The following is a 23427-nucleotide window of genomic DNA, read 5'->3' as shown; positions in this document are numbered from 1 at the left end:
TTTACTTTAAAAGCTCCAAATAATGAATAAGAATAGAAATACTTAATTGCCATGACCTGCATGATGAAATTGTCTTTGGTCTCACTGGTAAGAATAGTATATAAAACACATAGAGTACATATAATAAACACATTCATTCCATTACACATCACATGTACCCCCGCCCCCCCCCTCCCTGCCAGTCCCCACACATATGCATGCATATCAGGTATAAGGCAGAAAGCACCAACCAGCCCATTTATAGTGCTCTTAGCTACAGTACACCTCCCTTTCATCTAGCTTTCCATAGCTTGTTGACCATAGAAATTGCATTTGGAATAAAAGAGTCTTTGTAGATTTGTTTTCCTTGCCATGTGTATTTTATAGGCCTTGGGGAAGCAGCTTGAACTCAGAGTGGAGGGGGTGGGTTTCATCATCTAATATGTTCATAGTTTTTCTGTGTACTGCAGCGCTGTGTAGGTTTTCTAGTGTTTTTTTTAGGTCCTGCCATTTTGACAATTCTGTACAGCTTGTTCTTGTTAAATAAAGTCAGGTGACCATACCAGACAGAGATGTTGTAACTGAGGACTCTCTCTGGCTCAGGCTTACATACTGTATGTCCTTTCAAGATTATGACAGCTGACTCTAAAGCCCTTTAGTTTCCTAATTAGTTATCACAATAGTTGGTGGTTCATGTAGTAGTTGGTGGTTCAACTAATCAATTAATCTACGAATCATTGCAGCAGCTCTAAAATGAATATTGGATAAAATTCTCTAAACAAGCTACTTTATCATTATTATTAGTCTTTATTAACCTTTGTGTCGTCCTCCCGGGTCAAATTGACCCCATCTGCTTTGACCCTTCCTTCTTTCCTTCCTTCCTTCCGTTCTTCCGTCTGTCCTTCCGTCCTCTCTCCCTCCCTCCTTCCTTCCTTTCCTTCTTCCCTTCCCTTCCCTTCCCTTCCCTTCCCTCCCTCCTTCTCTCTCTTTCCTCCCCCCTACCTTCCTCTTTTCCTTTCTCCCTCCATCCTTCCTCCATCCTTTCCTTCCTTCCTTGACTCGAGGACAACAGGAGGGTTAAACAAGAGCCATGCACAATTACATTCATCTCAAAATGAAAAGATATTTAGCTATGAGCAGGTACACACAGGACGATCACCACAATATTCAATATATTGACTTTGCAATCACCTTATCGTGTTTCAAATAGCTCAGGTAAATCCTATATCAGTACTGTTTATTTCTGTTCCAGGTGAAGAAAGCTCATCCTCCTCCTTGGCTACATGGTCGTAAAGGTGCTCCCCAGTTGTGAGCACTGAGCAGAGGAGCGTCACAATGAAAGCGACCATGCATCCCTTCGGCTGTGAGGCTGAGACCTCCCTCCAGGACCTGTTTGAGTACTTCAAAAGGTGCCTGCAGCACGGAGAGTGGGAGCTGGCGAGCGCTTGTGTGCCACAGCTGGTGAACTCGGCAGGAGGACTTTCAGAAAACCTCCGGGACATAATTAAAGCTATCGTCTGCCAGCCGTACATTTTAAAGTGAGTCACGCAGATTATTCTTTGTCTTTCGAGCTCATTAAAATGCAGATTATTTGCATATTTTAACTTTGATGGGGGTTCATTTAGAGTTACATTTGTCATATATAATTGGTCATGTGAGGACAACCAGCTTTTCTATTTTTTGTGTTATCATCATGTAGTCAGCAATATTGTGGATATAGTTGCTTTTAAATTTGTGCTTTTTAGAGTTGTTCCAACACTGATACCAGTATTGAATATTCTTCTGATACAGCCTTAAATGGTGCCTCAGGTCTATGCACCGAATCAATACCATGTAATTTATTAATACATTTCAAAGGAGTTTCACACTGGGATGAAAGGGCAGTTTTCCTGGAAATCAATTGGTCTTCTTCCTACACAGCAAACTGTCCTGTGCAGCCACTGGCAATTACTGTTATAGAGAGGTGAAGAAGTATTGATCTCCAGTAAATAATGTAGCTTTAACAGTTAGTAAAACGGCAGCAATTTGGTAATACTGTACACTGGAAAGTCTAACCAGTAAAATGGCAACATGTATATTAGTCTTATAAAATATTTGAAGATGCTATCATATCACATCCATACAGGGTTAGTGCTATACAGCTGTTAAAGTGTTTTTTAATGCATTATATTGGTGCTTGTTATGAGCCGATATGCAAGTTCACGTATTGAAGTTGGTATTAGGAAGGAAATGTGGTGCTTTTAATGTAATGATTTTATGTAATTGATGATTTTCTAGATGGGAGTCTGTCGGCAGTCCACACAAACTGGCTTGGTTTTGGCTTCAGGTGTTGGAGAAATGGACAGAAGAGCAGGTAATAAATAATATGTAAACCATCATAGAATATGTGTAGATTGCAGCTTTCTGTGTTGTTTGCTGCACAGTGAAAAGCCACACCTTAACCCAGAAATGTTGAGACTTGCTATCCTTATATAATATCTGAGATCACGTTTGTTTCTGCTCACATCACATTTTGTTTTTGAATCTTTGTTAGAACCAGAAATACAAACTCCAAAACTGCACTGTGCCCTTTCACAGGCTTTTGAAATGGGATGAAACACTACAGACTGTGTGACGTAACCCTCCTGTTGTCTTCAGGTCAAGGAAGGAAGGGAGGAGAGAAGGAAGGAAGGAGGGAGGGAGGGAGGGAGGAAGGAAGTAAGGAGAGAAGGAAGGAAGGAAGGAAGGAAGGAAGAAAGGAGGGAGGGAGGGAGGGACGGAGGGAGGAAGGAAGTAAGGAGAGAAGGAAGGGAGGAAGGAAAGAAGGAAGGAAGGAAAGGAGTAAGGAGGTAGGAAAGAAGGAAGGAGGTAGGAAAGGAGGATGGAAGGAAGGAAAGGAGTAAGGAGGGAGGGAGGAAGGAGTAAGGAGGGAGGGAGGAAGGAAAAGAGGAACAAAGGAAAGGAGGAAGGAAGGAGTAAGGAGGGAGGGAGGGAGGGAGTCAGGAAGGAAGGAAGGAAAGGAGTGAGGAAGGAAGGAAGGAAGGAAAGAAGGAAGGAAGGAAGGAAGGAAAGGAGGAAGGAAGGAAGGAAGGAAGGAAGGAAGGAAGGAAGGAAGGAAGGAAGGAAGGAAGGAAGGAAGGAAAGAAGGAACAGTCAAAAGAGATGGGGTCAGTTTGACCTGGGAGGACGACAGGAGGGATAATAACATTTAAAACTCTTCTTTTTAAAAACCTGGTTTTCTTCTCCACTGCAGGTTTCTCCCAACATCAGAAGGGAGTTGGAGTTCCTCCTGCTGCTGGAGGAGCTGGGGTCAGAGGGCATAACACAGACTGTTCTCAAGGTTACTGTCATTTCTCCTTTTGGTCTGTAATCTAATCTGCAGTTGGTAAAGTAGTTAATAGCAAAAGCATTTTACCCAACTAACAAAAAAATCAAATTAACTTGTTTAAAGGATGATTTAGCTTTGATCTGTTGTGTCTGTTCTCTGTTTTTCTTCATGTTTCCACTGACTGACATGTTAACACACACAATACAGAACTGAGATGAATTATCTTTCAGCAGGAGTTGCATCAAGCTTTCTTGGACACACAGTCTGAGCAAAAGACTGCAGACAGTTCAAGGATGCCTCTCGCTGCTGTTGAGTCTTGTCTTCAAACCTTACTGGAGAAGAAGAAGCCCAGACTCGCCCAGGCGCTAGCACATTTCTTACAGGTAGAATCAAGCAGAAAATAACTATGAAAAAATTTGTAAATAAAAAAGAGATTTAACTTGCACAATGTTTAATTTGTTGGAATATGTTTCTTGTCTGTACTGTGTGCACATAGTTTTCTTATACTGACGGAAAGCTAGTAAAACATACATAACAATATAACAATAATGTCTGGGTGTTTTTAAATGCAAAGCTATAATTTGAAATAGTTTCAACATAAAATAAGTCAAATTTACAGTTACTGTTACTGCTACAGTTTAATATATCAGAACTGACAACATATATAACTTAAAAATGACTTTTCTGTGTTTATTACTGTTTATAAAGTATGTTATAAAGTAAGATTACATCATATTATATTTGTAAATTCTAGCTCAGTCCAGTAATTTTTACAATCAAACATACAAATATACTTTTAGCAAATATACATTTAAAAATCACAATCCTGCTCCAGTTTCTTCACTTCCACCATCTTTCATCCTTCAGGACCAGTCGTGCTCAGAGGACCAAACTCTCCAGCACACGTTCATCCAACACCTGATGAAGAAACTTGGAAAGCCGGAGAGACGGCCTGAGAAGACGGAGGAGTGGGTGGAGGAGATATACGCTGTGTTGGCTGTGATGCCGTGGAGCCCTCGTAGAAACAGCGGCGGACAGTTGGAGGCGCTGTGCGAAGCTCTGTGGGCAGCCAGAGACGGACCCCTGAAAGAGGAGAGGGTCCTGAGCTCGCTGCTACGCCCGCGATGTGATGCTCTGGTTTCTGCGTATTGCTCCACCGCTCTGAGGCTTCAGAGGGATCATCTGCTGAGGAGTTCACCTGACACACAAGGTAGTCTTTAGTGGGCTTAATTGTCACTCTGATAATGATGAGCCCAGTTAATGTAGTTATGTGACATTTTTAGTAGTGCCATATTAATCTATTATCTAACTACAACTTTCACGCGGGGAGTTGTATGTTCCTCTGAATCAGTTCCTCCTCTGCTTTGTGTTTAATACTGAGTCCGTTGAGATATTTATAGCTTTTATATAAAGGGACTTTTCTGCTTGCAGTATTAGAGGAGAAACGTTGCCATCACCTCTTTCCTGTTTTTAAATCACACTTCTGCTTCTGTGGTCACTACGTTGTGTCTCACAATGATTTAATGCAGCAGCTTTTATTGCTCTTTGGCAGTTTGGTAGAGTTACACAGACTTCCTAAAGTTTTATAGTAGCTGTTGATAATTTTCTCCATTCATCGATTAATCATTTGGTGTATAAAACAACACAAATGTATGAAAAATGACTGAATCAGAATATCTTTAAAGCTTTTAGCTTTAAGTGACATCATCCAATGTCTTGTTTTGTACGTCAAAAACTCAAAATAGTTAATTTACAATAATGTAAATCCAAAAAAAGGAAATGTTGATAATGTGATAATGATGATACCAGCGATGATGGATTGGTGGTTTATAGTTTGCCTGATATATAAACATTACACTAATGACACACACCAGGGTCATATAAGGGAAAAGCTAAAAAGAAGAGATGCAGTGTTGGACATTGGTTTTCTCCTCACTGCCTCCCATCATCTCTTATTTTCAGACTCACTAAGAGGAAAAATCATATTCTGTTTTTCTAACTATACTTTTTGTATTCAAGACAACTTTAGTTTGTCTTGCAACTTTAAGTGTTCCCTTGCAACACTTTCATTGTTTTTAAAATAGTATGGTATTTTAAGATATTTCTTTCTTCTTCCTAGTGGACCTCCCTGAAGCAGAGAAGTTGGCCCTCAGTTTATGTTGCCACAAGGATCGACCATCCATTTGGAAAACCATCTATTTTGAGTGCCTTAGTAGCGGAAAACACTTCCTTGAGCAGGTCTTGGTAAGTGGATTTTAACCACTGGAAAAAAATGGTAAATTCCCTAAAAAAAGTAGGAAAGTGTACACTGTCCTCTTTTAGGAGTTTTATGCCTCTGCATTTTTTATAATTAGTAGAAGTCGAGTTGGTCGAGTAAAGTTGGTTAGCAACCGCATGTGATGAAATTCAATAATGTAATAAGATTGGTCCTTCCTGTAGGTTACTGGACTGGATCTGATTAAACACGAGGGGTTTTCTCAGCTGAAGGACTTACTGCAGCTGGAGTTCCAGCCTCTGTCCCGGCTGCTGTTGCTGCTGGGATGGACTCAGTGTCGCAGTCTGGATTCAGCTCAAACGCTACTCAGCGTCCTTCACTGTGAGCAGGTCAGGGCTGAAATCATTCACCTGTCCACACTTCTAATCTCATCTACAATTTAAGTATAATTTAAGTCAAACAACAGTCAGAAATCAGTACATGGATTACTATTTTATACACTCTGCTGTGGTAATTTGCTTATACACAATCTTTTAAATCTTTTCAGGCATCAGCCAATGACTCTGTTCTGCAGGAGTTTGCCAATCTTTTGTCATCTCAGCTTGGAATACTTGAATGGTGTAAAAACAATAATCCGTAAGCATATGTTTTGTGCTTTTTAAAATGTGACCAGTGTTTAATTCCACCTGTGTCCAGTAGCAGTTTATAATTAATTAGGGTTTTTTCATCATTACTCACTTGCTGCTATATCTTGTTTCTTTCTGTGCAGAGGGATTTCCATGGAGGCTTTGCTGGCGCAGCTTCACACTCTTGACAATCACTCAGCCCTCTATATCCTGCATTCCTTGACTCCTTTGGCTCAGTTTGAAGAGCGGAGGATATTGGATCTGCTACAGCAACTGCCAAATTCACCAGGAACAGGTCAGTGTCTTTATCATCCTTCTTATTTCATTTGTCTGTGAGATTCTTAAATTAATTTGTGTGCTCAACTGCTGAAAGAATGACGTACGTTATGTTTCTTAGTAATGTCACCTTGCACCATCTTCTCTTTTTTTTCTTGCAGAGGAAACTGAGGCCATCACTACTCTCAGCCCTGGTGTGCAGAGGAATATTATTTTGTTTCAGGGCTTCTGTGCCATGAAGTATGCCATCTACGCTCTCTGTGTAAATGCACATAAATACTCAAGTTGCAGCGAGTGTGAGTCCATGCAGCAGCAGCAGCAGCAGCCATCTGAAACAGAGATGGACCAAAATCAAACTTCAACTTCCTCAGAAGGTTTGCAGGGTGTTTGCAGTGATGTGTGACTGTCGGCTGATTTTTAGACATTGATGTTTTAACACGTCGATAGTTTATTTTGATAGTGTGGTAACAAGTACAGTTACTGAGAAAAAAAACTCCACACAAATACCACTAATTACTTGTGTAGCTAAGATTAAAAAAGACATCTTAAAGAACATATTATTCCAGTTATAGTCACACAACAAAATCTACAAATGAACAGACAACAAATGATGATGCTAAACAAACACAATTGATAGCCATGCAATTCTTCTGGTCTTCAAAACTAACATTCATTAAAACATTACTTTGTCCATGTGTGATTGATTGTTCTTCAAAACTTGATAGTTAAAAGGTTACAAGGTTGTCTTTCATTGATTGCTTCCCTCTTAAATGTAGTTCTGAATCATGTTAGGACCTTGTTTTGTCTCTTTTTTGTATTACAGGTCTCCATTTGCAGTTCCTACACTACCTGTCAGAGTGCCAGCTCTACCTGGAGGCCGTGCCCGCCATGTTCCGCCTGGAGCTCCTGGAGAACATCTTCTCTCTTCTCTTCCTCTCCAGTGCTGACTTTGCTCTACAAACACAAAAGGACACAAGTCCAAATATAAATACAGGGAATACCACTTATCCAGTCTTTTCACCAGATGCAAGAAACACAAACGTGGAACCAGGGATCAAAGCCAAAACAGCTGAGACTGAGCACAGCCAGAAGCAACATGCAGCTCACTGCAGTCACCTGGACCTGGGACACTTCACCCAGGGATGCAGGGGGTTTCTGGTTGATGTGACGTCTATGGAGGGTTTTCTGAAGCTGCTTAAAGAAGGGCTTGAGGGTATGTGTGTAGTAGGCCAACAGGAGGGGCAGGAGGCAGGAAGAGCACTGCTTCGAGAGACGGAGGTGGCGGAGAGCCTCGGCTGCTCGGTGACAGCTGAGACTTTTGGGGCTCGTCTGCAGAGGTTATCCAAACGTACTGCGGAGGCTCAGTGGAGGCTGCAGATCATCAACAGCAATCAGGGCAGCAGAAGTGGTGAGATGCACAAGCTGTTATATTACTTATCTTTTACTTTTGTGACAGAAAATCAATGACAACTTAAATTTACCCTGATTACTGCCTTAATGGCAATCTTGATGGTAAACTCATTTGCAGGTTCAGAAAGTCCTCTCCAGATGTCAGCGGTCAGCTATTCTGCCAGTTCTGTGGGACGCAGCAAGAGCTCGAGTCTGAGGAGAAGGAAGAGGAGACATGTTGCAGAAAGACAAACCTCCATAGAGAAACACAACGGAGAAGTCAGCACAAGTACATCAGGTGAGGAGTAAATATCAGTCTCACCTTTGCTTACTGACTGGATTCTTTTCTAATTTGTACTGTTACAATCACATCAAATCAGATTTAATTTTATGTTTGTCACACCTTCATAACTTATATAAGAAACCAGAGAGCGAAAGCACACATGATTTTATATGAAATTAACTTATTATAGTTATGAGAAACTGATTGAGAAACTTTTGTTTGTCTATTAGACTTTTTAAAGCAGATGAAGGTCCACATCAGCTCATCATAATAAATTGAGATAACTTGCTTTTATATTCTTTATATTCTTTGAGAACATATTTATATTGGAAATTGGATTCTGTCTCTTCTTTATTCACGAAGATTCATTGTAGTTTTTATTCTTCAGAAAATGTAATTTTAGATTTTCCTTATGAAGAAATTTTATATATATTTGTGTATTTAATAACATTATTTGTTCTTTGTTAGATGGTGGAGGAGCGGTAGCTGGAGGTTTTGTCGAACTGGAGATTTGTCCATGCGGAGGTCCCCACAGCTGGGTGGTCCCCGCCATGTTGTCCCCTCCTGAGTCGCTACTCATGTCCTGCATCCGACGAGGAAACTTCATGGAGGCACATCAGGTCTGTTGAAAACTGTTATCTTTATTATGATTATAAAACAAAAAAGACATATTTGGTTTAGTTTAGTTTGGTACTAATTAAGGTATTGAATCTTCTAATCTTGAAAACCTTTTAGAATAAAGACTGATTAGTATTATTAAATCAGCAACATCTGTTACACCAGCACTCTATTGATTGTTTGTCGGTAATGTCGGAGTGTACTTGGCTCAGTCCTGTGTATTTCTTGGCTGCTCTTCAGGTGTCTTTGGTGTTTGATCTGGAGGCGTCTGCCTGTTGTGGTGAGCTGGTGTTCATGGAGCGCTACAAAGAAGTCCTTGTGGAGCTGGGTCGGGTGGAGCAGAAGATGGAGAGCCAGTCGATGTCTTCATCCTCTTCCTCTTCGGAGGGATTGGTGTCAACGGCTGTTTCTGGTACTGGGAGGAGTCGGCTGGGCAGCAGCGGGCGGTCGACCCTGCAGGCCATCGGAAGTGCTGCTGCTGCAGGTTGGACCTCCTGTTTTACTGTTTCACTGTTTCACTACCTCTCATCTCTCTTAGATTGCTTTGTTGCTGTTAATCTGAGGAATATGAATGTGTGTTATACCATCTGTTAAAGTGCTGTCCAATCTTGGCCAAGTGCTCCTTGTAACCCAGTTTAATTGTTTTAATGTCTAAGTTTGACAGCTGATCTGACATCTGTGTGCAGGTGTGGCTTTCTACTCCATCTCAGACATAGCAGACCGTCTCCTCAGCACCCCTGCTCACCCGATGCCCTCACTGGAGGAAGGCTACTGGCTGAGCCGATGCTCCACAGAGCCCTCTGGCCTCTTTTACACACTGCTGGAGGAGCTCAGCCCAGCAGCCATGGCCGCCTTTGACCTGGCTTGCTGTCACTGTCAGCTTTGGAAGACGTCCCGGCAGCTGCTGGACACAGCAGAGCGCAGACTGAACGGCAGCCTGGAGGCTCGAGGTACACAACCTACATTTTAGGATGTTTTTAGAGTTCTTAGAAGTTCTTAGGAATGTTGAATGTTGAAATTTATTCTGACATTGAGACAAGATCACATACAATTTCATCTGCTTTGTACTGTTATTAGTTTTTGTTTTGATCTTTCTCCCCTCGTCTGCTTCTCCAGGAGTGAGAGTTGACCCAAAGGTTCCTCATTCTGAAGGGATCTGTGGATTTCCCATGGTATTACAGCAGATCAACAAGATCCTGAATCATTCTGCCAGTAATAAGAGCTCTGTCAAAACAGGTGAGCTCTATTCTCTATCTACTCTAATAATGGAAATAACACAATGCCCTGTAGATGCAGGTTCTGACCAGACTTATAAAATGAAAAATTTACAGAGTACACAGAATGGTTTTTTGATCCATCTTTATTCATAGAAGCTGTCGGGGAAGAAGTGTTTGCCAGTCCATTTGGTTGCTGCATCCAGGAAGTGCTGCTCTGTTGCCACCAAACACTGAGTGAAGAGTTCATCGCTGCTCGCCTCAGTCTTGCACAACGCTTGGAGAGCATCCTACACATTTTGAGTACTGCTACAGATGGAACAGGTCAGCTCAGTGAACATGGCTTTTTAGACATAATAAAGTTATCATTCACTTACCTTTGGTAGTCAAATATCAGATAACACAGTTGAGCTAATCCTGTCAATCATGTTTTATGCTTTTGTTTGGTACGTATGTGGATTTATTGTAGATATTGTTTGATACAATTTTAAAATGAAGAATGAGAAATGTCAAAAAACAAACTTGTTGCAGGACTAGTGTTTTAATCCTCATATGAAAAAGTCTGAATGTATTTTTGATGTTACCTCTTGTGTAACAGAGGCCAACGTGGGCAACGCTCTTCTGGCTCTATTGGTGGAGCAGGCCAATCTGAAGCAATCAGAGTTGGACGCCCACCCTGTGCGCTCTAGCATGAAGCAGCTGCTTCGTTCTCTGGACCAGCTCTGTCCCTTCGAGCCAGATGGATACCTCGCCAGACCAGATTTTGTGCGCAGTTTCCTCGATTATGTCAACACACTAGCATCTGTACTGGTGCGCAGCCTTAGTTCAGAAGGTAAAAAAGTTTGGTAATGAGTGGAGATGATGTGATTTCCAGGTTGTTGATAAGAGAAGCATCAGTTTTTAGATTCTTCTGCTATATGCTTTTCATACAACGGGTTTGACAAATAATACAGTGCATAGTTCTATTTTATTAAAGATTCTTGATGATTCAGATTATTTTCTTCACCTTTGTTTTCCCAGCTGGTAAAGGAAAGTAAATTGACAGTAATTTGATAACAACATCAAAATTATTTCTGCTGCATCTGCCTGATTAGCTGACAGTGACTGTTTTTATCTACAGCTGCTTTTATTCTGACTCGCCTCTCTTGCTTCTTTTCTCAGATCAGAGCGGTGAAGTGAAGCTGGGGAATCCTTTACTGGTGTTACTTCAGGCTCCATCGCAGCTTCTCTCCCACCTGCTGTTTGACAGACAGGTGTCACCTGACAGGTACACACAATGTTTACGTCTCATCGGTGTGAACAAGTATGCATCAGCTTGTAATAGTCGTGTCATGTTTTTCTCATGGCTGGACAAAGCTGTGATTGATTGCATTGTTCTGCTGAAAAGCTGGTCTATTGTGTTTCAAAAGAATGCCTTGTGTAACCAAACTGTGACAATGAAAAACTGAAGTACTGTTGAAATGATTGTGTGGTTTCATTTATACTGGACACTTCTCAACATATTCAGAAATGCTGCTTTGGTTGTCAGGTCACACTTGTCCTGGCTTACAGTAACAATAATGGAAATAATTTATTTTTGATCAAATTATCTGGTTAGTCAGTTATTACGTTCTGCTTGATAGCTGAATATTAGCAAGAATGAGTTGAGATGATTAAACATGTTCCACACAGTAGAAGCTTTGCCAGGTTTGAGGTTTAATATTAAACTTGAGTAGACCAAGACATTAATATGTCAATGATGGTGAAAGATGGACGATTGCTTGCTTTAATTCTAAATTGTGTCCTGTTGTTTTTACAGGGTGCTGTCACTGCTGCAGCAGGAAGGTCTGCGACTGAGCGTCCAGCAGGTGATTGTCCAGCGATGCTGTGACACTCTGCCTGTGTGGGTCTCCTGTCCAGGTGTGGAACAAGACATCCGTCAGGTCAAGAACGATGACGGAGTGTTCGGACTCGCCAGTTTGTCTGTCCTGCTTCAACAGCACGCTCAGGAGCACATGTCAACTCTGGGGATCACTGAGCCTCAGTCTGATGTGAACTTTGAGTCTGAGGCCTTAGGGGAAGACAGCTCAGCTACACCCACCAACCTCTCCTCCTCTCCCCCTTCTCATTCATCCTCCTCCTCCTCCTCGTCCTCCTCCTCTTCTTCCTCTTCTTCCCCCTCCTCTTTTCTTCTCACTCCTTCGGCCCTGTCTTTCCTAAAATCTCGCTCCCCTCTACTGGCCACGTTAGCATGTTTGAGTGTCTGTAAAGGAGAACCTGCCCGGGTACAAACCTCTGGATGGTCTGGATATTTCCGCAGTGGACGTAAAGAAGTCGTCCTGGATGGAGAGCAGATTTCTTGTGAGGCTGATAACCTCCTGAAGGAGTTCCCCATTCTCCGGGCCTACCTTCACACCATGGCCGAACCTGTGCTGGGTACCACATTAAGTGAGAGTGAAGAAGGCTCTGCTGGACTTGGCACGCTTATCTGTGGGAAACCTCTCGTAGGTCTCCTGCTGTCTGGGCCTCAGGAGGAAGTTGCCCAGGTTGTGGCTGCTGAGGCCTTCCAGCAGGCTCTGACCTCTAAAGACCTGGGCCGAGCCCTGAGCCTGCTCGAGCTGTATGGGCAAGACTGCAGCCAGGAGGGGGCGCTTAGAGACCGTCTGCTTGCTTGTGCTGCTTTAGAAGGTGAGAAACGCTGGTAAAAGGCAGCACATAAAGGTTCCTGACAGTGATCGATTAATAAACTATGTATTAAGCAAAAAAAGACAACATTTGCTGGTTCCACTTTCAGAGATGTGCATTTTTGTATTTTATATTGTAGTAAATTGAATATCTTCCAATTACTGTTCAGACGAAATAAGACATTTTAAGAAAATGTGATGGCCACTGGTTACTCTTTAGAGACTTAATTATAGATTTATTTTATAGAGATTTATAGACATTTGAATGCAGCAGTTGTTTTAAAGGTGACTAAAATGTTTGTTGTGTATGTGATTGTGTGTGTTCAGGTGGAGATGAAGGTATAGGTCAGCTGTTCCGTGTACAGGATGCTAACCTGCGAGCCCGTGTTGCCCTTCAGGCCCTCGAGCGCTGGCCTCTGTCAGCCTGCCTGGAGCTGCTCGAGTTCTGCCTCAATGACGCGAGCACAGAGGCCTCACTGAGAACAGACTTAGAGCTTAAAAAGAAAGAACTGGACATCTACCGCTGGGTAATATTTAGAGCTGAATTCAGATTTATTATTTTGACTACAGAGAGAAATATACATGTGTTAAAGTTAAAGTGTTAAAGTTATCAGATAAAAGACTCAGACAGAGTTATTAAGATGCAACTTGAAGTTTGAGGGAACCTGCATGGAGCTTGTGCCAACTTGCAAGTCAGTACTTGCTTTTGGAAAGTTAAATTTGTAAAGTATCTTGTTTTATTCTTGGGCCACCTGTCTATACCTGTCTGATTTTAGTTTGTACTGTATGTGTTGGTTCATGTCTCTCTTTAATATAGACTGATGTAATTATACCTTACATTCTGCAGTTATGCAATGTGCCTTTTTTGTATTTGTGCTGTTTCGTTCTGATAGATGTTAAATTTACAACCTCGATTGCCGTGGGCTACTTGGCAGGAACTGAGGACTGAGTCTAAGACAAACTCTGAATCCATGTTATCTATGATGTTGGAGGCAAAGGTAGGTACAGCAGACCTGCAGAAGTTCAGTTAGTAAACACATCTGAATCAGACATTAATATTTGTATACATATTTAGTCATTTAATGTAATGTTATTAATCCCATTTTTGCAGGAGTTTGCTCTTTGTACGCAGTGGGTGGAGCTTTATCCTGTTTCTGAACAGCTGAGACTACAGCTGCAGACTGAGCATTTGCTTCATCTGCTGGAGAAGGGACAAACAGATGAAGCTTTCCAGGTCTACCACTCAACTTCTGGTTAAATTTATATTGAAATGCTTTCTTTAACTTTTATAAAACTGTGGCAGATTTGTCAGAAAAGCAACCAGGAATTCATAATGTCACTGATTTTATCCCTGTGACTGACAGTATCCAGTACAGTTTATGTGCTTCTGTGCAAAAGTCCCCAGTTTATTTATATAAATAAAAAATATAAGACACGTCATCCTTGTAAATGTATGCTTTTTCTAAGGTCTTCAGCATTTAATGACACTCTTTTATTATGATTTAATTATCACATGAAAGTTTCTCTCAGCCATTTTAATTCATCATTATTTTCATCTTCTTTTGTTCCCATCACTTGTTAATTTAGCTACTCGAGGGCCTCTCCGATTTTTTGGTCGGCCTGGACGTTTGTGAACGTGCTCTGGACCGCCGCCCCGGATTGGCTGCCTGTCACTTCCTGGCAGACTACCTTACTCTGAATTTCCAGAGGCAGGTGTCTCCAGCGCGTCGGCAACACATTCATGCCCTTCATCTGGGCTCGAAGGTTAGTGGATGTATAAAAGATGCACTTATGTAATTTCAATACTAGCAGCTGAGCTCAAAGTGCTTCAACACAAAGGGAAAAAGACAAAGATGGATGAACAATAATCCAAAGTCTCATTTCTTTAATTCAGCAGATGTCAGTTTAGAAAAGAAAATGTATCGGATATTAATAGATCTGGTAGATGCTGTTTTTCCCTAACAGCTGAATGGCTCCATATCTGCATGTTGTGCTCATATCAGTGAATGTGTTTCCTCCCGCAGGTGTTGTTTACCTTGCCTCCAGCCGCCAGACAGGACTATTTCCCACTGCTGTCAGAGCCCCTGCTGATGCTGGAGCAGCTGTTGATGAATCTGAAGGTGGATTGGGCGGACGTAGCGGTACGAACTCTGAGGAGTCTGGTGGTTGGACAGGAGGCTGGCTTTGGTGCTGAGGACATCGATAAGCTTTTGGCAGACTACGCCTGCAAGGCACTCGACTTCTCCTGTGCTCCCAGAGAGAGGTCTCGATCTGGTCAGTGCTATTTCTGTTAAACTGTGAAGTACAGAAAGCTGGCCTTGAATGCCTCATTAGACTTTTAGTCTTGTATACATACTCTTCATCAAATTATGAGTAAGCAACCGTATAAAGTTCTTATGTGTTTAAGTATTGTTTGGCACCAGTATAAAAAAATTCAAAAACCCAGCCCTCACACAATGACATACACTTTATAGTATTGATACATAACTGATGAGACATATAGACACAAATCTACACGTACCGTTTAGGACTTTACTGAGTTTACTCCCAGTAAATAACAGATATTTATGAAGTGCCTGAATACATTGCTTCTTATTTTTCAGACTCTGTAATCAGCCTCCATGATGCACTGTTGCAGTGTCCTGCTCAAGAGATCTACTCCTTATCGTCCAGTCAGATGGACTCTCCAACACCCTCTACATGTGAGCCCTATCAGTGTTGTTTTAATACACTTTCAGCCACATAGAAGAACTGCTGGAGTTGACATATTCTTGTCCTTGTCTGCTATCTGTTTTTTCTTTCTCTCAAACCACAATAAAATAAATTGTGGGGCATTTCTTTTCATATCTAATGTGAATTTATTGGTAGATACTGTTATTACGACTGTTGATTGAAGTTTCTGGTTTAGAAACTTGTGCTCTTCTTGATAAATGTATATGTTTTTTATTGTGTACTCACCCATGTTTAATTACAGGCAGTACGCCCACACACACGCCCTCAAAGAGCACAGAGAAGGATCGAGTCTCAGTAGGGAGAAAACGTCGCTCGAACGACAAGTTCAAACCTCCAGATCAGCCACCAGCCCAGAAGGACTGGGTCCCTGACACCCTGCAGCATGTGTGCATGGTCTGCCAGAGGGAGAGGTTCACTATGGTGGGTGTGGAAAGGAAGTGTTGTCATTAATTAAAAAGAAGCCCTTTTAATTAAAATACACATAGTTGAATTTAAAAAACTTAAACCAGACTTTGGACTGGAATTTATGAATACATTAACTAAGTTGTTAATGGTCATTTGTCTCTTTCCTCTCTTTTAGTTTAACAGACGGCATCATTGTCGTAGATGTGGCCGCCTGGTTTGTAACGCGTGCTCTGAGAAGAAAATGCCTGTGGAGGGATGTCTGGGAAATGAAGTCAGAGTCTGTGACCAGTGTTACGCCTACTTTTACCCAGAGTAAGACACTACTGATTCAAGTGATGCAAAGGCTGACCACTCAAATGAAACCGTAGGGGGATATCAAAGCCGCACAGCTGGAAATTGTGTGTTTGGTCTCATGCAACATGTTATTTAAGGTATTTGAGGTATGATTTATCACAGCAGACTGTCCACTGCAGCAGAGGAAGCTGTATGTCAAATATAATGTTGGGGAAAGCACAGGTGTAAAATCTGTGGCTCTGGTTCATCCAACACAAGGAAGGAAAAAATGACTGTAGCTGGGCTGAAACAGTGAGGGAGAGAGACAGACAGACAGTGAAAGAGAGATAAACAAAATAATAATAGAAATATACTTTACTAAAGAGCAGCATTTCTTTTGTGCCTCATTCCTTTCCAGACATGTGCAAGAGGAGTCAAATTTGCACTTCATGCAAAGCAGAGGAACCAAAATGTAAACCAGACCTTGTACCACATCTTTAAAGTGTCTGAAATGAGAAATGACAGGACAGAGCCAAATGTTTGCCCTTTAGTTTGTAAGGCCTTTGAAATGTAAAGGGTTTTTTTGGAGCAGAGGCAGGGTGGGAACCTTAAAGGGAAAAAGATCTAAATGCAGACGAAACAAACAAAAAAACATGTTACTGTGATTTGAAATATATTTGTGTTTTTTCCATGTGCAGTTCAGATGACGAGCTGGAGCCAGTTGAAGGTAAATGAACATTGTAAACTTTACGTCATCACTTTCCTGTGAACTATTTCCACTTTGCTATATCAGTGTGAGATAAATGTGTAAAAAAATGTTTATTGATTGATAATTTGTAAAATCCTGATACATGCATTCTGAAAAATGTGCAAAATGTACAGTACCAGTCAAAAGTTTAGATGCACCTTCTCATTTCCTTGACAAAAATGAAGACTGGTACTCAGTAATGTGAAGAATCTGTACTGATGAGCTTTCACCTAATCTCTCTCTGCTGGTCTGTTCAGTGGCTGGAAGTCCAGTGGTGACAGAGGAAACTCTTGATGGGATGCTGCATCTGCCTGAAGTGGTTCAAATGCAGATTCAACTTGGCACAAATCCTGCAGAGAACCAGTTGCTGCGGAGCGAGTTCTACTATGAACAGGTTTAGATTTAAATGTGTATAATTACATAAGACACTGATGCAACAGCAGGTTACTTTTACGAGTTCTGGGATGAATGCCAATACACATTCTGGTTCTCAGTTCATGTCTTGTTCATTTTATTATATAAGCAGTGAATATGTTTTGTTTTTTTAGGACAGAATAGCAAGTTCAGAGTTACGCTTCATATTCACAACAACCTTAAATAGCTGCAATAGTTGACAAGAAACTACTAGTATTAAGTTATCTTCTTGTAAAATGAACCCAGTGAATACAGTAAGACTAATTCTGCACTTTCTCTAACACCCCAAGGCTCCCAGTGCGTACCTCTGCGTGGCCATTTTGTCTCTGCACAGTGACCAAACAGTCTGCGGTCATCAGCTCATCACACACTGCCACTCCCTGTCCCGTAAGCTGACTAACCCGGAGGTGGACGCCTGCCTTCTCACCGACATCATGCGGCAGCTGCTGTTCAGCGCCAAGCTGATGTTTGTCAAAGTTGGCCGCAGCCAAGATCTTGCCTTATGTGACAGGTGAGACGTAACCCCAGGTGGTAGAGTGAGACTATTCAGAAGCTATATTAGAGAAATATGTAGGTGGGATGTGATCTGAGGTTGACAGAGAGAGAGCTGAGAGACACATGCCACTGACATATTATCACGTTATACATATATTACTGCCAACATATTTTTAAACAGTTGATATAGAGCAATATTGGCATCGAATTAAGTTCTGGTTTCCATCAAGGTGTTTTTCACAAGCAGGTCACTTAAAAACTAAAACAACTACATAAAAGAGACTAAAAACCTTTTTGGAGCTGCGGAGTTGGGTATTAATTCTGTGGAAGTTGATTAATCAGAGTGTTGCTGTACACATAACATGTAGCGATTTGGTTCTCTGGTAATCAAAACTTGTCAAGTTCACTGAATTAGGACAGTTGAGGTCATGTCAGAGAAGTTGTCAACTCTAGGAATTACTTTGACTTTCAAAAGATTTAAACTTATCATCACTCGTCGCATGTCAATTTCTCAGTAATCTCAGTATTCTGTTTTTCTTCCTCTAGTTATCTCAAATGCACGCACAGATTGTTCACACATTTTTCTTTTTCTTTTATTTTTCACAGTTACATCAGCAAAGTGGACGTGCTCAAGATTCTAGTGAAGGCTAATTACAAATATATTCCTTCTCTGGATGACATACTGGAGACGTCTGCTGTCACACGCCTCCGTAACCAGCTGTTGGAAGCAGAGCATTACCAGCTAGCAGTGGAGGTGAGACAGATGGTGGTTGATTTTTTTAAAATGTTATTTTTTATTAAATTTACATGTAAAGGCACCCTTACAAAATATGATAGTCTCAAACAAAGAGATTACCTGATTTAGCTACTTTCCAACTGCATTCCTGGTCAGAAAACACACTAAATACAATTAAAGAGATATGAACTGCATTGGACAATTATTCCCATTGTCACGTTTCAGTCATGCACAATATACCTGGTTCCTCTTTCATACTGGATTTGAATAGATCAGATTAAATGTGTTATACCTGTCGATTAGATTTGCTGGTAAAACATGCACTTATAGCCCAGTGGTTCCCAAATTTGACTGTGTTGTTAACATTGTATGTTTATGTATTTCATTTGCCTCTCCTAGGCTATTCAAAAATACATTACATTATTTCAGATTAGAGGATCATGCATCTCATGGTAAAATACTGCAGTAGAAAGCATCAGAAAAATTAATTGTCATTGTGATTGCTTGCTTGGCTGTTTCATTAGGTGTCTACCAAGAGCGGCCTGGACCCTGGCGGTGTGTGGCAGGCATGGGGCATGGCCTCTTTGAAGGCAGGGAATCTACCAGGGGCTCGAGAGAAGTTTACCCGCTGCCTGAAACCCCCAGTGGACCGCAACCAGCTCAACCATGGTCCTTTACTGCTGCAAGAGATTGTTCAGCACCTCGAGACGACTGTACGACCCACTCTGGCCACGGTGAGAAAACGCTCTTATTCTATATCCAAATACATCATTACTTTAATGGTAATCCTGCCTTATAGCCTATTCAAAAGCAGGACTTTGTAATTATTGTCATTTTTCCTGCATGAGCATTACACTTAAACATCTCCTGACTTCTTTCTGCATGAGTTTTAGTTCAAATTTAAATTCACTCTGACCTTTTCAAAGAGAACTTGAACCATACAAATAGATATCAGACTGTACAACACCACAGCTCCCACTGCCTCCCACCCACACTAATGTTTTGTATATTTATTGTATATAGTATTTTGAGATTGTTTTATTGTTTAATCTAATTTATATTTTTAATTTAATTCTTTTTTAATTTTGGAAATACTATGTCAATTTTGAATTTCCCCCTAGTAGGATCAATAAAGTCACCCTTTACCCTTTTACCTTTTTTTTAATATGTATATGAAATCTAATGTATATTTCTTCTGCTGAGTCATGTTAATAACATTTAGTCAAGGTCAGGCAGAGTCACTCCTCTAATGTGCACACTCAGTACTCCTTCAGAGAGTACACAACTGCTAAAACCCCCTCCCCCCTCCCCTTCACTCTGGTACATGATACTTAAGGAATCTCCCACGGTATCGGATGATGCTAAGGGGGCTTGGCTCCTTCGTATCGAGATGAAGACAGCATGCATGAGTGGCATTTGCACTAACATGTGTGGTATCTGTTGGCCTGGATTTAAGGGGCCGAACTTTGACATGCTTGCACGGTTGTTTATTATTCAGTGACACGTACTATATCTGACCCTCTCACACTATGACTTAAATATAAAGCACCCAAAGTAAGACCTATGTTATGTGATGGTTAAATAGATTGAATTACATCTGCAGGGTTTGCACATGTACATTTATGAGCCTTTGTGTGACTTTTTGTGCTGTTTTTGTGTTTCCTTGTCTGTGTCAGTCTTCTGGTGAGGACATCTTGGCTTCCCTGCGGGAGCTGGAGGATGCCCTGTGTGAAGCCGGTCCTGTGGAGCGACCGGACGCACAGACACAGAACAGCGGCCACCACCAGGAGTGTCTCTACTACCTGAATACATACGGCACTCACCTGGCACTGATCAGCTTCTATATGCGTCATGACTGCATGTCAGAGGCCCTAACATATCTACTCAATAAGGTAAGGTTCAGCGTATGAATTTAGACTTATGGTGTGATATTTAGCTGACTCTCATATCATGAGAAAACTTCGGGGGTCATTTAAACCAAGTATGTTCAGAGGTGTTAAATATCAACCACAAGGCATGTGTCTGAAGACTGAAATCTCATTCCTTTTAAGTTAGCGTTGAGATAAATTTGATCTGGCTCTCTGTTGCTACCTCCAATCTGTTACCTCCAATCTAGCAGGATGTCAAGTTAAGTGAACTCTGTCAGGTTAACAAGGTGCATGTGGGTTCATGTGACTTGGATTTATAATCTTCATGATTCACTATGAATTGGGCAAAAAATGCAACATAGTAAACATATACAAAAAAAACAAGCTGTAGGTTGGTTAATCAAACCTTTAAAAAAGGTTGATCATGTCCGCTGTGTATGGAGAGAGTTTCCCAAATACACATAATGACAAATTTTCCTTCTCAGGACTCCCCAGATGATGTGTTTCTAGAAGGTGTGTTGCAGCCCAGTCTGGAGCGGGGACGTCTTGGCATGCTGCAGGGGATACTGGAAAAGCTAGACCCCGGCCTGGAGGCCTGCAGCCGCTACCTCATTGCCTCCTGTCAATTCCTGCAGCGGCGGAAATGCTACCACACTCTCTACCAGATCCAGCAGTTCATGATGGTTAGAGTCCTCTTTTCCTTTTTTTTTTAAAAAAGATTTCCTGTGAGTATTTTAAATTTGAAGTGTCATTTGAAAGTGTAAAGGAAGACTGCTGGGAGAGCAATGTTTCTATGAAGTTTCCTGGCTTGATTTAATATAATCAAGTTGAAAGAGGAGGACTGCACACAGACTTATACTTTGTCATCCTAATGAATAAAGGCTCGACGTCTCAAGGGCCCCTGATGAAGACAGCAGTTGAAATGTCAGACTTTTATTCATTATGATATTGAAGTAAAACAAGACAAAGTCTGTGTGTGGTCCTCATCTTTCTACTTGACTAGTGTCCCAGCACCAGCTCAAAGTGAATGGGGTTGAGGTGTTTCTTTTTCTTTTGATTTATAATAATAAAAAGTTTAATCATTCGCCAGCTGATCATTTGCAATTCTCACTACCTTTAGAGTTTGAATTTTGACTCATGACTAAATATTACCTCTTTAAATGTAAAATGCTCTTCACTTGGACAGGATCATGTGCGTGCGGCCATGACCTGCATCCGATTCTTCACACATGGGGCCAGTTCATACCAACAGCTGGGAGAGCAGCAGGTATGTCATCCATCTCATTTTTTTTGCAGTTATACATTTGTCAAAAATAAATAAATGAATAAAAGTTTCCCTGCTGGTTAGAGAGAGTTGAACCTGTCTGTTATCTTGACTTTGGTCTTGTATAGCGCTGGTTGGTCAGAGCCAAAGAGCACCTGAGGACGTACCTGCAGGAGCAGCAAGGTCGGGGTGCTGGGAGGAGAAAGTCTCAAGTCAACTCATTCAGGAAGATGATGTCGTCCAGTGACGTATCCAGGTGATTAAATATATACTTATAGTATTTTAGTTATTATTGTATCTATAGTTAAAACTGCAAAGTAAACATGTGGCCCTGTATTTTTGTGCTCCATTACTCTGCTACAGATATTTTGGCACATGGTCAGTTGCATTTTTTGTTTTTTTTATAAACTGAACACACCTCTCTTGTCTTATTTTTATATCAGGCACATGAATACAATAGAGCTCCAGCTAGAGGTGACCCGTTTTCTCCACCGCTGTGAGACGACGGCCTCCTCCAAGGCTCCACAGACCAGTACACCTTCCTCCAAATCCACTGGGTCCAATTCACCACCTACACTGTTTGGAGGAAGCCCAATGAAGGTGGAGGTTGCCTGCAAGGTGATGTTTCACTCTTGATTCTGTCAGTATACATCAGTGTTGCTAAAATGCCAAAGTACCCCACTACAGACTTTATTAATGTGTTAAAACCCTGGTTTCAAGTTGTGGTTGAATCAAAATAGTATGAGATGTTGTATTTTAAAGTCAAACTCTCTAAGATTACTTAATGTATATATTTTTCATTATAATCAGTAATATATCCTGAATGTGTCTTATTGCAGGTGATGCTTGGAGGAAAAAACATTGAAGAAGGTTTTGGCATTGCATACAGAGTCATACAGGTATGTTTATACAAGAGATATCATTTTAAGTCAAACGTTATGTAACTTTCTAACTGTCATGGCAGAAGTAATTAGATTTTATATTCTTGATTTCAGTCACGAATACAAAGAATAAACATTCATTAACTGATTAACTCTTACAACAAATAAAAACAGTATTAAAGCAACAATATTTGAATACAAGGAAAATCCATATGGTTATTGTCCGATGGTTTTCCATTCAAATGTTGAAATATTTGAATATCTCTTTCTCCCTTCTGTCCTGCTGCAGGACTTCCAGCTGGAGGCTCAGGCTGTCTACGTGCGGGCCGGCCAAAGGCTGGTCCGTCATAGGCAGTATGGAGCCGTGCGGCAGCTGCTGAAATGTGTTGGCGAGTCGGGCACTGCCACCAAAAACGACTGTGATGCTCTCATCCTCAGCTGTGTGTCTGTTGCAGATAAGGGACCAGCTGACGTGAGTGACAGAAACTTCTTGAAGATAGTAAAATTAATATTGAATTTCCTCCATGTCCAACTATTATTGTTCTTTCTCTGATTTAGGCCAAGGAGCTGGAAAGCCTCATTCTGGAGGCTAAGAGCACAGAGAGCAAGGTAATGACTACAATTCATTGCTTTTTCTTCAGGCTGTGTTTTATAGATTAAGAAATCATAATGATCCTGTTTTAACTTCACTTTCATTGAGTGCCAGCCATTCTGCTTGTGAAAGTAATCCTGTATTCCCTTTACTAGTGATATCACGCATGTTCTTCTATAAAACGTTTCACTCCTCATTATTAGCTCCCCTGGACTAGAATGATCTGCCCAAGCAAATTAGTATCCTTCACTAACAAAATCCATGGTTACAGACTCTGAAAATTGACTAAATCAAAGACTGCTGTTTTCGTAATCTCATCATCACTGTCCTTCTGTGTGCAGATCAAAGCCTACCTGCAGTGCAGTAAGCTGCGGCCAGCGTACCTGCTGGCAGTGAAACTGGAGCCGAGCCGGGCAGGCCCGTTGGTCCAGGACGTCCTTCAGGCTGC

General features: G+C 41.3%; 1 protein-coding gene across 1 annotated transcript in view; it reads left to right on the top strand.

The window, feature by feature from the left end:
* The first annotated feature begins 1275 nt into the window (after nt 1–1275).
* The window catches only part of zfyve26 (zinc finger, FYVE domain containing 26), a 22688-nt gene continuing 536 nt past the window's right edge, over nt 1276–23427 (top strand). The window contains exons 1-42 of the mRNA XM_053336192.1: nt 1276–1517; nt 2257–2332; nt 3212–3298; nt 3520–3669; nt 4154–4496; nt 5406–5530; nt 5726–5890; nt 6049–6137; nt 6271–6422; nt 6565–6777; nt 7227–7811; nt 7932–8090; nt 8544–8695; nt 8934–9177; nt 9380–9643; nt 9810–9929; nt 10064–10231; nt 10506–10739; nt 11069–11174; nt 11706–12574; nt 12898–13097; nt 13464–13568; nt 13682–13804; nt 14158–14334; nt 14595–14844; nt 15174–15272; nt 15545–15723; nt 15884–16020; nt 16680–16708; nt 16987–17123; nt 17434–17654; nt 18245–18392; nt 18899–19108; nt 20051–20266; nt 20728–20925; nt 21429–21509; nt 21635–21762; nt 21950–22124; nt 22346–22405; nt 22677–22859; nt 22946–22996; nt 23321–23427. The exon at nt 23321–23427 is cut by the window's right edge and continues 536 nt beyond it. Coding sequence (XP_053192167.1) covers nt 1315–1517; nt 2257–2332; nt 3212–3298; nt 3520–3669; nt 4154–4496; nt 5406–5530; nt 5726–5890; nt 6049–6137; nt 6271–6422; nt 6565–6777; nt 7227–7811; nt 7932–8090; nt 8544–8695; nt 8934–9177; nt 9380–9643; nt 9810–9929; nt 10064–10231; nt 10506–10739; nt 11069–11174; nt 11706–12574; nt 12898–13097; nt 13464–13568; nt 13682–13804; nt 14158–14334; nt 14595–14844; nt 15174–15272; nt 15545–15723; nt 15884–16020; nt 16680–16708; nt 16987–17123; nt 17434–17654; nt 18245–18392; nt 18899–19108; nt 20051–20266; nt 20728–20925; nt 21429–21509; nt 21635–21762; nt 21950–22124; nt 22346–22405; nt 22677–22859; nt 22946–22996; nt 23321–23427 — 7718 coding nt within the window. The 5' untranslated portion in view covers nt 1276–1314. The remainder of the gene's footprint in view (nt 1518–2256; nt 2333–3211; nt 3299–3519; nt 3670–4153; nt 4497–5405; nt 5531–5725; nt 5891–6048; nt 6138–6270; nt 6423–6564; nt 6778–7226; nt 7812–7931; nt 8091–8543; nt 8696–8933; nt 9178–9379; nt 9644–9809; nt 9930–10063; nt 10232–10505; nt 10740–11068; nt 11175–11705; nt 12575–12897; nt 13098–13463; nt 13569–13681; nt 13805–14157; nt 14335–14594; nt 14845–15173; nt 15273–15544; nt 15724–15883; nt 16021–16679; nt 16709–16986; nt 17124–17433; nt 17655–18244; nt 18393–18898; nt 19109–20050; nt 20267–20727; nt 20926–21428; nt 21510–21634; nt 21763–21949; nt 22125–22345; nt 22406–22676; nt 22860–22945; nt 22997–23320) is intronic.

The sequence above is a fragment of the Scomber japonicus genome, chromosome 16 (genome assembly GCF_027409825.1).
Source record: "Scomber japonicus isolate fScoJap1 chromosome 16, fScoJap1.pri, whole genome shotgun sequence".
Lineage (NCBI taxonomy): Eukaryota > Metazoa > Chordata > Actinopteri > Scombriformes > Scombridae > Scomber > Scomber japonicus.
Note: the sequence above shows the minus strand (reverse complement) of the source record. Positions and strands in the feature narration are given on the sequence as shown.